Source organism: Sinohyriopsis cumingii, chromosome 1 (assembly GCF_028554795.1).
Source record: "Sinohyriopsis cumingii isolate HCF-2022 chromosome 1, ASM2855479v2, whole genome shotgun sequence".
Lineage (NCBI taxonomy): Eukaryota > Metazoa > Mollusca > Bivalvia > Unionida > Unionidae > Sinohyriopsis > Sinohyriopsis cumingii.
In genome coordinates, this window is record NC_142961.1 from 62,997,276 (window position 1) to 63,014,080 (window position 16,805).

A 16,805-nucleotide genomic window follows, 5' to 3' on the forward strand; every position below is an offset into this window, starting at 1 on the left:
ATTGGGATAAGGTCTGAATGAAATTATTATATACCAATCTGATGATACACCATCACTTCCTGTAGATTTATCCTTGTTTAGTTGTATACTTGTTGTTGTTATTTCTGATTGTGTAATGAAAACATCACAATACGTTTGCTTTCCTGGTTCAGTATTCGGTAAATTTCACTTTCGCTGTATTCTTGTATTATTTCTTGGCCTATATTTAGTTTCATATTCATTAATATATTTCTATAATTCTATCTTTATTCTGTACTTTTGTCCGTTTATGTTAAGCTCTGTTAATTCCCTGTCTTCTTCTCTTCTCTTCTCTTCATTTATCACTTGTCCATTTTTGCACCGATAATAAAAATTCCCCGTTTTTATTTGTGTTTTCTTTCTTTAAATTTACGTGTTTTTCAAGGTTTCCTTTGCATTTCCTTCGTTATCTTTATCTTTTTCTATTATGCACGGGTACTTTTATTCAGAATTTTCTTCTCTCATTTTCAGATTCTATCAAGTGTTTACTTATACTTCCTTCTTTTCTCGCAATGTTGACATATATGTATACTGACTTTTGTGATTTTTGTTTGGATAATCCATGCGATCTGGTCAGCATAACTTCGGAATCTAAATCTCCAACAGCTCTTAGATGCAATGCGTTGATTTAGAAAGATTTGTTTAGGAAACTGAGGAACATGAGACGAAGAAGAAACAAATAGAAAATAATTTCGCTTGGAGTGTAATCCAAACCCAATCTTAACGGCTTGGATGCATACATAATGCCGTAATTTTGTAAAAAAAAAAAAATCACCACGATTTTCTTTCTTTTTTTTTTTTTTTTGTTGTAATTATTGGTGTTTCTGCATCCTGAGTTGGCTGTTTACACAATATTTGTCCTTTTATTAGTAAATGTAAGAAACTGACCTTAAAAAAAGACCTACAAGATTTACCCTCGATTTTGAAAATGTAATAAACTGATTAGAAAAGATCTAAAAGATTTGTCCTCCCTTAGCAAATGTAAGAAACTGACCTTAAAAAAAGACCTACAAGATTTACCCTCGATTTTGAAAATGTAATAAACTGATTAGAAAAGACCTAAAAGATTTGTCCTCCCTTAGCAAATGTAAGGAACTGACTAAAAAGACCTATGAGATGTGTCCTTGATTAGAAAATGTAATAAACTGATTTGCTTAAATTAAAATGAATGAATTGAGAAGAAGAAACAAGAAACAACACCAATACTGTAATAGTAAGGGGACAATTCATAATATTTATTCTTCAAAGACATACATGGTACCCCAATCTTGAACAAAATGAACCTCTTTCTCTCTCTCTCTCTCTCTCTCTCTCTCTCTCTCTCATTAGTTTTCAAATTTCGGGAAATTTGGGCGATGTATTCACAGCGCAAGAATAAACTGACACGGAAGGAAAAACAGAGTACATTAATAAAATTGCATAATCCTAATTTTTGATGCAAGCAGTTTATTAAAAGAAACAAATGAGTTTTTAATTATTTAATCAAATTCTCTTTCAAGTTCGATAATTGAATTCTTAAAGTATGCAAAATATTAGCATTCATGTATATTCTAATCAGAGTGATTTTGTCGTTTCAAACTTGTCATATATTGTTGTACCCTAAACACAAAACAAAACCAGCAAAACCAATCCTTTGGGGAATCATCAATATCTGAAAACTCAAAACATAATATTTCTTTTTTCGTAACCATATAACGCGGATGCAATTACTGATAATTCTTGTTGTTAACAATATGGAAAGAAACGGAATTAGTAAACTCGTAAACTTGTAAATTTATTCAGAAATAACTGCAATGAGCTTCTACACACTAATTTGTCAGAAAAGTAAGATATTTTATGTATAAAACACAAGCACACAAAAAAGAAATATATATCATAGGACTTGCAAACGCTTAATCTTTATAAACTGACTGTGTGAAAGTGGTACAATGATTAATATTTCTAAAAGAATATGTGTAACTCGGTATAAAAAATAAGATAAATAGCGATATTTTCCTACACATAAGTTACGGTAATTAAGCTATAAGCATTATTCTAACTAAAGTCCATGATATCGAAGAAATGTATCAAACAAATGTGGATAATTATATTCATTAGACCACACATACCTTTGTTTTTTTGATGTGGCATTATCGAAGTATTTAATTACTAGTGTGAATTACATTAAATAAAATCCCTTACAGCACATATAACCTCGATTTTTTTAGAGCCCAGCTTAAGGAAAGTCCTCCCTCTGGCGTCCGTATGTGTGTGCATCTGTATGTCCACACACTCATACATAAGTCCGTCAACAACCTAAACTATGGTCAATATGAAAGGTTTGCTTCATGAAGTTGAGTGCTAAAAAGTGGCTTTAAAAAAAAAACATCCTTTGTATAGTCGTATTTAACTTGTCAAATCCGCTTGCCTTGCGTAAGGAATTATCAAAACATATGTGTATGAATGTAAAAATGCAAGTTATGCAATCACAAAGTACGAGCAATAAAATTATTGTTATTCAAAGTTTGTCACGAGAAACGTGAACATGTATTATGTTCTGGAAGTATCATCCATCTTACTCCAGACTTGAATATAACGTCTTCAGTAATATTTGTTAATGTCCGCCCTTCTGCAGAAGAAGACAGAAAAGCCCAGACCGAAAAGCTGAAATGAAATTGTGAAGTGTGGATAAGAAACATTTTTTTTTTACACTGACAACACTGTCCAATGTACGTTTAGTACACACAAGAAAATCAAAGCAAATTTAGGAACACATTTAAATATCAAAAAGGTATAAAATAGCCAGTCAATCGCTCTAGATTAAATGAAGAAATATGCATGTTATGTCACGATACCTAAATCAGACTCACTCATCCATGTCTGTCTTTCGTACTTGTATCGTATTTGCATATAGCAAATGTTTTACTCTTTAACAAAAATAAAACTTCTTAGTGTCTGATTGATAATAATTCTGTAACTTAATGACCTCTTATGCACAGTGATAAATCGTTATTACGCATTTGATGACAGACGGTTATAATATGAACTTCATGCCATTCTTCTGTATTAAGCTGTAGCGTCGTACACTTGAATAAATCTTTTATTTTCATGAATTTTAGAGTATTACATACTTAGCGAACAAATTTATCAATAGTTGTTGAATAATAAAAAGCAACGGTGGATATCTTAGCCTCGTATAATAAAGTCTCTAACGAGTAATAACTGTAATGAACTTCAAATTGCAGTCAAAAGTGTAATAAACCCCATTAAATGAAGAAACACAATCCAAATATGATAAAAAGTCACGTCAACTCAAATGGAATATTATTTATAGATCTTTAAGCAATGCCCATGTTACGGCTGGATGTTAAATAAAGTGGATGGTTACCGAATGTTACTGTCTTTAAAAAGTGGAATAAACTCAAAGCTTTACGGTAAAAAATCTTTAGCTCGATTCCCAAATTTCTTAGCTTGTAAGCATTGGAAATGGGTTTTATATATATATATATATATATATATATATATATATATATATATATATATATATATATATATATATATATATATATATATATATATATAAAGTACAATTCCCATGTTAATATTTTTGAGTGCATGTCATCTTTATTCATTGCTAGCTATTTCATTGGCTAAAAAAATGCCACAACGTACGACCTAACTGTCGGCTATTACTCACAAGCTGGCCATCGAGAAAGACGTGATTTTACCACAGTCACTTGGTCAAATGGTGGTACCGTGACGTAGAATGTCTTTACTTGTGAGTTTGCAATTTTATAGAGGAAAGATATATGTGCGTGTGAAAATGACCTCTAACCGTCTTTTCTTGGCATTGGCATGAATGAAGAGCTATTTTTTTTTTCCTATACCTGTCAGCGCTGAGAGAGAGAGAGAGAGAGAGTAAGGATCCAAACATTCATACAAGTATATTCATGTCTCATACAACGCCTCTGTACACAACGTGACAAAAGAGAATTATAAAAACGTTGTTTTTGCAACCTCCATATATTCTTACTATATAAAATAACAAGTCAAGTAGAGGGGTAAGATATTAACTATAGATAGGACATGTAAGTTTGGACTCACCAAAGCAACGACAACAATTATGGCACAGGCACCGATCAGTACGGCATGGTCCAGTACGTAGTGAACTATTTCATCATAGCATCCCTTAACAAATAAATAAACGAAGAATAATAATTATTGCACATATCAACTGTGCCGGACCAAAAGTATATAAGGAATATATTGCATGAACTGATTTCTACGTAGGAGATTAATATAATTTATGTTGTGGTTTGGACCGAGACAAGGAAATCCCAGTCAAGGTAAATATTAGTTGTCTCCCCACAAGTATATGCCTAGTGGAGAGACAAATAACGTAACCCCGCGACTGGGATTTCCTTGTCTTGGTACAAACGCCGACATAGATTATTTTTCTCACCATTTTTGTCCATTTGTCTATTTTCTTTCGTGGAAATATGGCAAGTGTTGCTATTACAAGTGCAATGATACACTAGGTAGAAATCTTATGGAATAGCGTGTAGAATCAGAATGAACCACTATGATTAAGTGCAGAAATTTCAATTGTTTACACTGTTTAATTCAAATGGGCTATTTAGGATGTTTTACAAAGTTTTAAGAATGCAAGTCTGCAGGTTTGTAGTCAGTGATGTATATAGTCTGTGAGCATGGATCTGCGCTTTGTGTCACAGTTTGTTCCACACAGCATTGCGAATTTTATCCTATATGTAGCTCAGTAAACTTCCAGGTCAGCGTCATTAAATGTAGCTAACAGTATATGATTCTTTTCACACGAAGTATTTAACACTAGTTAGGTATTTTTAGCTACATTTAATGCCGCTGACCTGAAAATTTACTGAGTTAGGCCTGCAGGTAGGATATAATTGACCACGACGTGTGGAACGAAACAGTTTCTAGCATAATACCACATAGCTCGACAGTGTGTGCGTGTGTGTGTCTGTCTCAAAATATGTATGGTGTGTTCTCAAAATGGAGAGGCTATAAGCTGCTATATGGGTTTTTGTTTTATATATTTGCTGTTCTTGTTGTTTTATTTTAGAACAACTACGTCAGTAACAGCAGAAAACAACGGATTTTTTCTAAAAGTAGTTTCTAGCACGTGGACACGAGTGTGACAACCTGTCTGTAACAACCAGACTAAGATAAGAAAAACGGGATTAACATTAAAGCTAAATGTTTCTGTCACATGAGTGAGAAAAACGCATCTTCAAATTATGATTGCATTTTCTGTTTTTCTTTATTAAAATAAAAGTATATCAGTGAACAGATATATGACTTCGACTGCAGTAACACTTTCAACAAAATGGGATGAATCAAAGTGAATTTATCCCATTATTAATATTTTTAACCTTTTCGACACAGAAAATTAGTTCTGTCTCTGCTGGAAGCCATCAAGCTGCCTAAAGGCTTGAACGCCTAACTTCTTAGGGTAATCATGGAAACGAGGTCCAGCAGAGAAATCTCTTAGTCGTCAATCGGAACTTAGAACATACAAAAAAACATAAAATGAAATGTAGCTCTCCCTATGTAGTCTAGACAGCATTGTCAAAGAGTAAGGGTTTCAGACAATGAATTCATTATCCTTTTTATCTAAATTTGTGTTATGGTCTTATATTCTGTAAACTTTAAGCCTAGTCAAAACTGTTGCAAACATAGCTTTCATTTCTATGTTTGTATCCAGCTACATATTGATACTAGTCATATGAATTTGATATATTCAGCAAGGTAAGAAACATCGAATAGGTCCTTCTAATGAGATAACTACAACGACTATTGCCTGCTGAGGGGAGGAAAGGGGGACAGGGCCAATACCACTCTAAAGCGAATCACAGAAAGAACATGTATGCAAATATGAAAGGTAGGAGCGTCGAGTCGCTTACGTTATCAATCCTTTGCTACTTTTATCTTCTCTTATCTTTTTTTTTCTTCTTTTTTCGGACGATGAAACACATACAACTTCTATCAAAATGATCCAGTGACATGTTGGGTTTTATTTGGCTATCAGGATTATAAACAATAGCAAGCCTTAAATAAAACCAAAAGAAAACACTGATTCCGCAAAGTGTATTTATTCGTGGATTCTTTATTTTTGTTATTTATTTGTGGAATATTTAAAGCATGGATTTGATTATGCGTATGTTTTCTATATATTTCAAAAGCAATGAATTTCCAGGTGTAATTATAATTTTTTAAATTGGGGTTGTGTATTTAGGCCTTAATTTCTTTTCTTCATTTAAATACAATATTTCGTATTCTCGTGATGTTTTTTATTGTTTATTTTGATTTTTTTAATATTACAATTTTTTTTAAAACAGGCCAGAATTGACTTAAATGTTTTTTTAACGTGTGAATCGATATTGTTTATGACCTAGAAAATTTTGGTTTATTTCATAAAACTGTTTCTTTTTTCAGCGCTTACCCTGGTGTACAGGTGAGGATTGATTTGCATCGTGATATCAACTGGAGGCTTTTTTGATGGGGGTCCGTTAAAATCCTCAATTCCAGTACAGATATTAGTACTTCCGTCTGGCTTACAGCAACTCTGCGGAACGTACGGTTTTCCTGCAATAATAATATAGACTGTTCAGAGGATGGCATTCCGTGTCTTTTGTTGTAGAACACTGATGTGAAAAAAATAAACGCCCTCTCACGACTAATGTATGTGCATCACAGAGACAAAATTAGCACCTACATAAAATAATGAAATAAGTGGTAACGGTTGTTGCTGCCTCTACAATGTGTGGAACACCGAGCAACAACAGACCCCCTCTCGGCCGCCCACCTTTACGAACAAGAGGAAAGTGTTGTTTGGGTGAAAAAAACAAAGAAAAAAATCATTATAGCGGGCATTGTGACAGAGCTTTCTTTATACAAAACAGGCTAATATAGCACACTTAAGGACTCACGGTGCTAATTCAGTTCCCATAGTAAACCTATGCATACACCATGGTTCTAAAAAAATTCAATAACTTTACATTTCTGAGTGCTCATGATCAAACCTATATTTATCAGTATAGATGCATCCTGGATGACATCCTCTGTCTAGAGAAGAGGATATGAGTCGCGACATTTTCTGGACTTAAATGTGTTTGAAACATGTGTTTTCAATTCCGCACTAAAGAGTCGGGTACTAATTTCAGTAATGAGTTTTCCAAACTCAAGACTGTTAAAGGACTGAAATTCCATCCATAAAACAATGTCTACATTTTTTCAGTTAAAACAAAAATAAGCTGTCAAAAGATTCTTTTTCCTAAGTAAGCAAAATATTTAGCTTCTCCGTCAAAATGAAGCTGAATATAATATTTTCATTCTCCCGAAGTAAAATCTATTACATGTGGTAATTACAGTATTCTTTTAAAATACATATTACGTAACGAATATTTTATATGGCAAATAAATTGTTTTACAAGTGCTAGATGAACGTGCTTTAACGAAACGATAAGTTTGTATTACAAAGAGCGGTACACTTATTCCAAAAATGCCAGCCACACCCATATATACTCTATTTTAACTTTGCCCATTTCCAGAGTAGTTCCCATTTTTCCATACAATTTAGTACCGTGTGTCCTTAAGAGACTTGCACTATATACAGTAACTAAGTACCAATTTTGACCGCAACTTACAAGCACTCGTCTAAACAGACCATCCAGACTGTAATAACCAAAATGACTGAGAAGAAATCTGGAGACAAATTACCTTCAGATACAAACAAAGAGAATGTGGCAAATATGGCAAGTCTGCGAACAATTTAGATCTATTTCATGTATGAAATTTCAAAGACCTGGTGTATATTTTCATCAGTAAAAGCTGTATTGAGATAAAGGAAAATTACTTATACCAGTCGTTACGGTAGGTCAATATTTGCATAAACATTAGTGGTAGTTGGTGAATATATGTATGAAGAGGCAGGTGGAAGTAGAATCACAACAGGACAGCCATTAGCTTCATAACAATCGGGTAACATGGAAGAAGAATTAAGACTCAAACTAAGAACGTTCCAGCATGTAGAAGAACGATCTACTATCTGAGATATATTCCCAGATGTGTCCCGCAACGCTCTCCTTTAGTTCGTCATTTGCAAGATATTGTCACTGTCACAATCGTATTAATAGCTTCTTTCACTAGTGGACGGAGCATTTTCCTCAGATATGAAGATCAGTAAAACTGGATTAGACAGTGATTTCGCATACACAGCGCTAAAGGTATGACAAAGGTAAAGGTAGATTAAAGTTTAAATCTTTAATGAACATTGATCTGGGATACCGAAGGACTCTTTAGACATGTTCCACGAAATATGCAAATCAAATGAATGTTTACCTGACTCGTGCTTCTTGTACCATTTGGAATATCGGTACAAAGCCCAGGAAGTTGTAGAATTTATATCCCCAGTCACTCCACAGCAATGAAGCTAAAACGAAATCAAAGGAAAATTGATATATGTCCAACTTTGTCTGCTAGTATTTTATATAAACATTAATTAGTTCTGTGATTAACAACGATTATGGACATTCTAACACCCTCTAAAGGTGGTGTAACATTTAAAAAAAAATAGACGAAGTAATGAAATCACAAAGAACGAAATATAAAGCATCATGTTTTCGAAACAATAAATATTGGAAGGAAAAACATGGCGACTCAAGCTGATTAATGTAAAATTATGTTTAACAGCTGGACTGCGCTGTTGTCGTTTGAATTATTCATAAAAGGAGGCAGGAAATTGTCACCAAAGTCTGTAAAGTTCCTCCATGAAAGTATCGATTGCAGAGATGGGATGTTTAAGTTGGGTACCATGCTCAACGAAATTTTCGAGAATATGGTACTTAATTAAACATAGCCAGAATTTTCAGGAGCATATTTTCGCACATTAAACAAGGACACAGATTCTGCGAAAATATTTTTCATGGTAAAGGGGTATAAAATCATTAGTGATCAAACTTATATGTTGCTGATATGCTGAAAACTCTGGATTCACAAAATTTTAATGACTGCAAAATATTTTGACTGGTAGCATATCCTACCTCTCTTTGCATAAGATCCCACATGTCGGTAACAACTTTGTGATCTTGCGTATCAGCCTCTCCATACTGTTGTAACAGGATATCTTCCATTGAGTTAATCACTGTGTTAGACATCTGAAATGACCACTAAGTTAATCACTTTGTCGGACATTCAAAATGACGATTAAGTTAATCATTGTGTTAGACATCTGAAATGATCGTAAAGTTAATCATTATGTTAGTTATCTGAAATGACCTTTAAGCTAATCACTGTTAAACATCTAAAAAGACTATTAAGTTAATCGCTGTTAATCATATGAAATGACCATTAATTTAATCACTCTGTTAGACATCTGAAATTACCATAAACTTAATACCTGTGTTATACATCTAAAATGACCATTAGTTAATCACTGTGTAAAAAATCTGAAATGACCGTTAAGTTAATCACTTTGTTAGACATCTGAAATGACCCCAGATGGCAACATATTTAACCCAGATCATCGCGAACAATATGTAAATCGTTAAAGAGTCTAACCTGCATTAAACAGCCACCTGTCAGACGTGACAAAAGAGATCACTGGGTACTGTTGATTGCTTAAAAGAAGTTCAGCTTGAGGAAAGGATGTGTATCATACACACATACGCACACACGCACACACAGATATATATATATATATATATATATATATATATATATATATATATATATATATATATATATATATATATATGATTTAATTTATATTTGATTTAATTGTATTGTTGTTTGTTAGTTTGTAAAAACAAAAAAATTCCATTACATGCTAATATAATGTAACTTTATTTACTGGATTTGACATTTTCTAGAAATTCACTCACCTTTTTTATTGTTTTTTATTATTCTTTCCCACAGTAAAAATCATTGGTTTTAGTCAAGGCCATACTGGGAGTACGTGGTATTGTGCATGTAAAAACTTCTATGTTGTTCTAGAAACATGAGCATGTGACCCTTATACGGTAATCTGTTTTGCGTCTTAAATTAGTGTATAACTGTTTTCTATAGAGAATTTAGTCAGTCGGACTTTAAATCATTGACACTTAACGGTGTTTTTTTCGTGACCAGCTTGAGTTGAACTTTTAATTTTTCTTCAAATTATTTGGATTCCAAGAGATTATTTTTACCTGGAAATACTTGTGCCCTAAATTAATTCTTAGACAATGACAGTTATCGAAAATTTATACATAATTCAAATTGGAATATTATTTACTGTGATTCAACAAAGAACTGTTGAGATATCAGAACGACGCTGAACACAGCATACGTCATCCTCTTCCATTTTGGATTTCATCGGGAGTCGAACTCAATTTCATTAGGACTTTTAATTACTAAGACTTCTATTTTTTAATTCTTGAATTATTTTTGGATCTATTTTTAATTTGATTCGTAGAACCGTAGGTTCTTTTTCTCATTTGTACCTTAATTATATCGGGAAATAAATTATTTGTTGAATTTTACAAAGCTAGTTGTCTTCACTCTTTCCTTGTAGCGTTTTGTAAGAGCCTAAACCTCTCTCTCTCTCTCTCTCTCTCTCTCAATATTTATATATATAATGGAAAGTGTTCTCCCTGAATTCTACAGGAAAATGCTTAATAATACCTGCAGTATTTTTATAAATACCAAGCATTAACATACAGGTTATAGAATTTTAATTCGTACTCTACGTAATATCAAAATCGGGTCCACAGATAAATATCACCCATCGCTTGCCTTGAAGCACCGATCCCTGTACCATCTCGACCATGCACACATCACCAAAAGATGATGTAACAAAGTCTGTGGTATAGGCGTACAAGCGTAGCAGGCACACCCACATGTCGACTTAGTAATTAATTCTCGTCTATACACAGCCATTCCAGATTCCTTAGATATAAACGAACGTACATAGAAAATTTTATATAGGACCAGCAGTTGTAATTCATAGTATTATACGTTATTATCTATATTTCCAATCTTATTTGTTGAATTGTTCGTTTAAGTTTATTTTTTTGTTTTAAAGTGTAAAACATAACGCAAAACTGGCCGGTATGCAAAATCAATAATGCCTGCATGGCAAAATCATTACTTATTGCTATGGTACTCACTCTGTCTCGGAATACAAAAACTATGATGGCGGCGACGATAAGGGCGATCACCATAATAGACATGAAGAAGATGAACTGAAAAACAAAAAATGTAAGATGTTTAAAACTGAGTACCTCTTTAATCTTGCAAATATCTTGAACGAGATAATTATGATATCTCATGGAAAGCCTTTACTTTCTGAACACACACACACACACACACACACACACTATGTACATCAAACTGAAGCATTACAGTTGCCTAGTAATATACCAAAATGGCATAAGTTGGTGAAGTGTTGTCAAGTACTATATTGTACCTGAGTTTGAATTTTAATTTTATCTCGCAAAATTAATACAAAAGTTACACAAAGGTGGTATGTAGAAGAAGAAAAGTATGAGAAGAAGTATTTTTATTTATCCTACTATTCCAAGAAGACATCTGCTATTTCTGATGGCCCCGCAGCCTCCACAGAACGACACAAGAATTAGGCACACACCAGACACGAGCAGCACGTACGAGGACACGAGGTACAGTTGGGTACCTAAAACTTCAGAGAACTGTTTGGCTCCATACTCTGACGCAAGACTGTAGATACCCAGACCCAATAATCCGGCTCCGGCCAGCTGCAGAGAACAGATACTAATTAGCATGAGTAATCTATATATGTGACTAATTAAATAGAGAAAACAGATTTGTTTCAAAAGAAATAAAGTAAGCACAAAAAAGTACCTGTTAATGTGAAACTACATGATATAAATTGATAGTATAATTTCTTTGCATTAACAGAAACGGGTTTCCATCAGGAATGACCTAGAAATGTTTCATCGTGTGTGTGTGTGTGTGTGTGAGAGAGAGAGAGAGAGAGAGAGAGAGAGAGAGAGAGAGAGAGAGCATTGTTCTGGAATGTTTTTCATTGCTCAATTATTGAAGCATACATTTATATTAGAATGAACAAAAGGTTTACAATATTTAGAAGCGGGTACATTTTGAACATAATGGCATACTTTTTGAATACATACATACATACCTACATACATACATACATACATACATACATACATACATGCATGCATACATACATACATACATACATACCTGCCTGCCTGCCTACATACATACATACATACATACATACATACATACATACATACATACATACATACATACATACATACATACATGTGATTTGATCGTTGTGATTACATTAATGTAAGCATGTATCCATCCATGGAAATATATTGCAGGCAGACAGCTTGAAAGATTTTGCTTGGTTGTATTGAACTGAGAATCCTAAAGAAACTGACCTGCATATCTTGACAAAGTACTAACTTTAAAAAAAAAACAACCATACAAGGAAGTGACTTAGGTGTTTTTTTTATTTAGGTGATGTTGAGCTTTTAATATTAATTTCTTCTCAGATAGAGTGGCTTGTTTATCTCCTTGAAAATGAGAATATACTTACAAATATGATGACGGTGAAGATCAATGTCCCATATCGAAGGCATTTCGTTAAACTACCCATATCTCTTTTATCTGAAATAAATAAAAAAATTTTTAAAAAATCACACTCAAAAGTGGGCGCGGTAGGGTGGGTTGTGGTCGGAGTTTGCCCTTGTCTCACACCTCAACCTTGAGTCTCTGGAAGGGGTTAGTTTTCAGAGGTACACACATTTTCATTATTTAAAAAAGTTTTTATTTTTTTCTGACCATGATATGTATGTGCGTTCGTGCGTGTGTGTGTGAGCACCCATGATCGTTTAGTCTGCATTATGACTTACGGTCACTTCCAGGGGGTGTAGTGAATACGGTGTTTTCCAAGCTAAGCAGGGCAATCAGGAATTAGCAGTAAAGAGCGTGGGAATTTGCGATGGCTAGCCAATTCATTTTTAGACATATATTAAAGTTTGGATTCTGTGGATTTATATAGTTCAATACCATTTGACATTAGTACAACAGGCAATATAAATGTCAGCAGAGGTACGATATTACTTTTTGAAGTCTGCATCCACATACATGGATATAAATATTTGCTGGAGTTATTGAGCAAATAATTACGGTTTATTCATAATAAAAGATAGAGAGATATTTACTGTATGTGTGTTGATATTTGACCCCTGTTTCATTGGTTTAACACTGTTAAACCAAAACACAATATAAAGTTTCTCTTGGTCATTTTTAAGAACGTGGCCCCTTAGGACAAAGAAATCGGATGATCTAAAGAACGAGGCACCCTAGGGCAAAGACAATAGGATGACCTACTATATATGCCCATAATATGACCCCAGTTCCTTGAGGTGTTGAGGTATCTCAAATTATAATTTGGTTTTTTTTAGTAGTTGGTTATCCACAAAAAGCCTATTTAGGATTGAACAGAAAGAAAAAGTTCATATGTGTAACTCAAATAACATATAGGACCAATGGCAATGCCCTGTGGTACACCACTGATTCGGAGTGGTCACCATCGACTGCAACTTACATGTATCTTTAAGTGATTAAGTCCAAATCCACTAATCCTATAATCCTCTAATTTGTGCAATACTACGTGATGAGAAACCATATCAAAATAATCATGAAAAATAGAGAGGCAGATGCATTTTACAAGAGAAACGTAAAAGCAAGCCATGATTTAATGTTGTCAATGCTTCATTTCTTCTGAATAATCCAAATATGTTTCTGATAAAATTGTATCTTTATGAAGACAGTCAGCAAAGAGAAATCTAATATCAACTGGCCGTTTACACATTTCTTAAAGACCACTAAATACGCTGCACATTATTTTGCTATCAAATCTGGAGAATTCTCTTGACCGTTGGCCTTCAAATGATCGATTTTGGAGAGAAGATTCTCAATCCCTTTGAAATTAACTATCAAAGGAAGCATATTCATGGAAGCCATATTAATATAATCAACTTTGTTAGCTACAGATTGGAAGTGGTCAACGAAGACACCGTTATATACCATTAATTTAATTTTCTTAAAATGGAGAAATGCCTAAGATGTCCTGGCGTTAGGATTTCATATACTACCAGAACGTTTCATATGCTACCAGAAAGTCTTTCTATTATGTGTATCTGAGCCTAGGTGATTGTGGAATTAAACATTGTTAGCTGTTATCTTTGATTTTCTTTGCAAAGCGCATTAACAGTCCACTAAACCATATTCGATCATGGACCTAAATACAATACACTCAATATAAATAACAGTACAGTCTATGTGAGACAGTCAGCAAATACTGAAACCGGCAAAAGTGGTAAATACGTGTCTGAGTCTTGTCATTTTAATAATCTTTACAGTAAACACAGCAGGAGTACCATGCGATGCATGCCACAAGTAAATCTTTAAATCGTAATTTATTTTTGCTAGAATAAAGTCACTATATAAATGGGATAAAAAAAAATCTTATCAGATTTTGGCTACGACTAACATATTAGCTTTAATTTAAAATGGACTCATTTGGTTATGAAGAAAATTGTATTGCTCAATTGCATTGCTCAAGGACAACAATATCCTTGAGAAATACAAACTAACGTGCTCATAGTGATGTTCCAAACTGTTGCTGATAATTCACAACTGGTGACATAAGTGATATGTAATTCAAGCACTAGTCATCGTTTGTAAATTCAATCCTAGACGAGTGAACGACTTAGTCATCGTTTGTAAATTCAATCCTAGACGAGTGAACGGCTTAGTTTAATTCATTTCCGTGTACACGTGCAGGGAGAGGTTATCTTGCAAGCAGCGTCTGCCTAGGGCAATTATTTGAGTAAATTTGATTGACACATATCAGCGTATAGGAAATGTTTAATATGTCCAAAGGGCATTTCAGTGTATGTACATGTATACCGATTTAATTACTTTGCACTTCTTGAAGTCTCTGCATTGAGACCCAGTGTAAACATATTTGTATTTAATAAAGGCTAAAGAACATTATGCTCTGTGCTTATCATTGTTATATCACGTGGTTAACTGCAAATATCTTTGAATTTTCAGTCAATAATATGAGCACATTAAAAAGAAATATACTCGAGAGAAAATGTTTGGTTGGGGAGGGTCTTGGGGTGTTTTTGGGGAGGTAGTTTGGGGTTGGGGGGTTTCTGAGATTCTTTCTGCGTTACAAGTTGTAATACTTTCGGAAATTAATAATTCACCTGGAACATCAACTGATTTTAAAAACATCACAAGAAAATTACCCATTTCGATTAAACAAAATATAAACGTAAACATAAAACTAATTTAATAGAATTATTGAAAGGCGAAGATCCAAAAAGAAAACGAAGTGATCAACGTTGCTAATCAATTAACAGAGGACACGCTGAATGAACTTTAATTATTTACTAAATAGCTAATGAAATTATCGAATAAAGCTGACTGGATATTGGGAAATTATTGTATAAAATATCAATAAAATTTCGCGACTTCATTTGAAAAGATAGGATGACGAAAATACACTTGGAAGTAAACTATGATCTAACAACAACTTCTCTTCCACTATGAACAATTAGAAAATCCATATCTTGCTAATTAATCAAGACTTGTGAGAAGCTTAAAAAAAGAAAACTGTCTCGTCATTGATATCGTAAGTGACAGGAATGTGGAGAACGCCAAGGAACTATTCGTTACAATAATGAAACATGTTCCAATAGAATTGGTGCTTTATACTATACGAGTCACTCTTAATAACCTAACCGAAAATAGTGGGCAAATAATAATTAGAAATTTCTCCATTATGCTGTTTAGAGGTATAATGTCGAACTCCAGTTGTTGAAATTATCTCCCAAACCACCTGCTTTATTTTCTTAAGAGTAGTTAAATCTTCTTAAAATGATCATTTGATGCAATGCAAATTTAAATGCTTCATTCAATAGCACAAATATAATTAGAAAAAGACATTATAGAAAGACACAATCGGAGAACAAGATAAGCTTACCTTCTATAATGAAATATAAGAGTCACTGATATAAACATTATAAAAATCTTACCAAATCTGCTGCGGGTTGGCTTATACGATTCGTCTGAAAACATGGACGTGTGCTTGATGGATCTGTGCTGCAGGTTATCCTATTTAGTAATGATCGATAGCAAATGAATGATTTTACCCAGACAGGGCTGGGCATTTATCTGTCGAGCCTCCCTTTCGCAACCGGAAGTTTCAAGAATCAAAAGCATTTCCTGATTGCAGTGATATAGACCGTGTTCAAAAGGAGGATATCTTCTTGGTTAGCCATGTATGAGGGCAACATTAAAATTTTTTAAAAAGAAGTAAATGTAATGTAAAGTTTTAACAGGACAAACAACCAGAAATATCAGTGTTTGCGAGGAACAGTATGTTTCGCCTTGGTATTACTTACGCTGCACGCTGTGTTAAAAAGACTTGACAACAATTTTGACGCTGGATTTCTTACAGTGCTAACGCCGCCATCTCCGAGAGAAGAATTATAAATATCGTGTGCTGTCTGTTTTGTTATCTAATTATTTTGGACCGGAAGATCGCAATAGATAAATCTTGCAAAGACATTTTATATCAGGAATCTGATATTTAAAACAAAATGTAGTCTTTGGGGAAAATAGTTTATCACCGAAAATTAAGTAGGCAAGTTAAGTAACTTGTATTTAAACAACCTCTAGAAAAATATTAACTAGTT

The 16,805-nt window shown here is 33.6% G+C and overlaps 1 protein-coding gene across 1 annotated transcript; it reads right to left on the bottom strand.

Moving 5' to 3' along the window:
• Positions 1–1,480: 1,480 nt before the first annotated feature.
• LOC149806985 (CD151 antigen-like) lies at positions 1,481–16,357 on the bottom strand. The gene is made up of 9 exons (XM_089932892.1): positions 16,143–16,357; positions 12,626–12,696; positions 11,586–11,786; positions 11,181–11,255; positions 9,078–9,191; positions 8,377–8,467; positions 6,479–6,621; positions 4,102–4,185; positions 1,481–2,661 (listed from the first exon to the last, which is right to left on the bottom strand). Exons 1-9 carry the CDS (start codon positions 16,183–16,185, stop codon positions 2,599–2,601), a joined length of 885 nt encoding a protein of 294 aa, XP_089789018.1. The 5' UTR covers positions 16,186–16,357; the 3' UTR covers positions 1,481–2,598.
• Between the last annotated feature and the right edge of the window lie 448 nt (positions 16,358–16,805).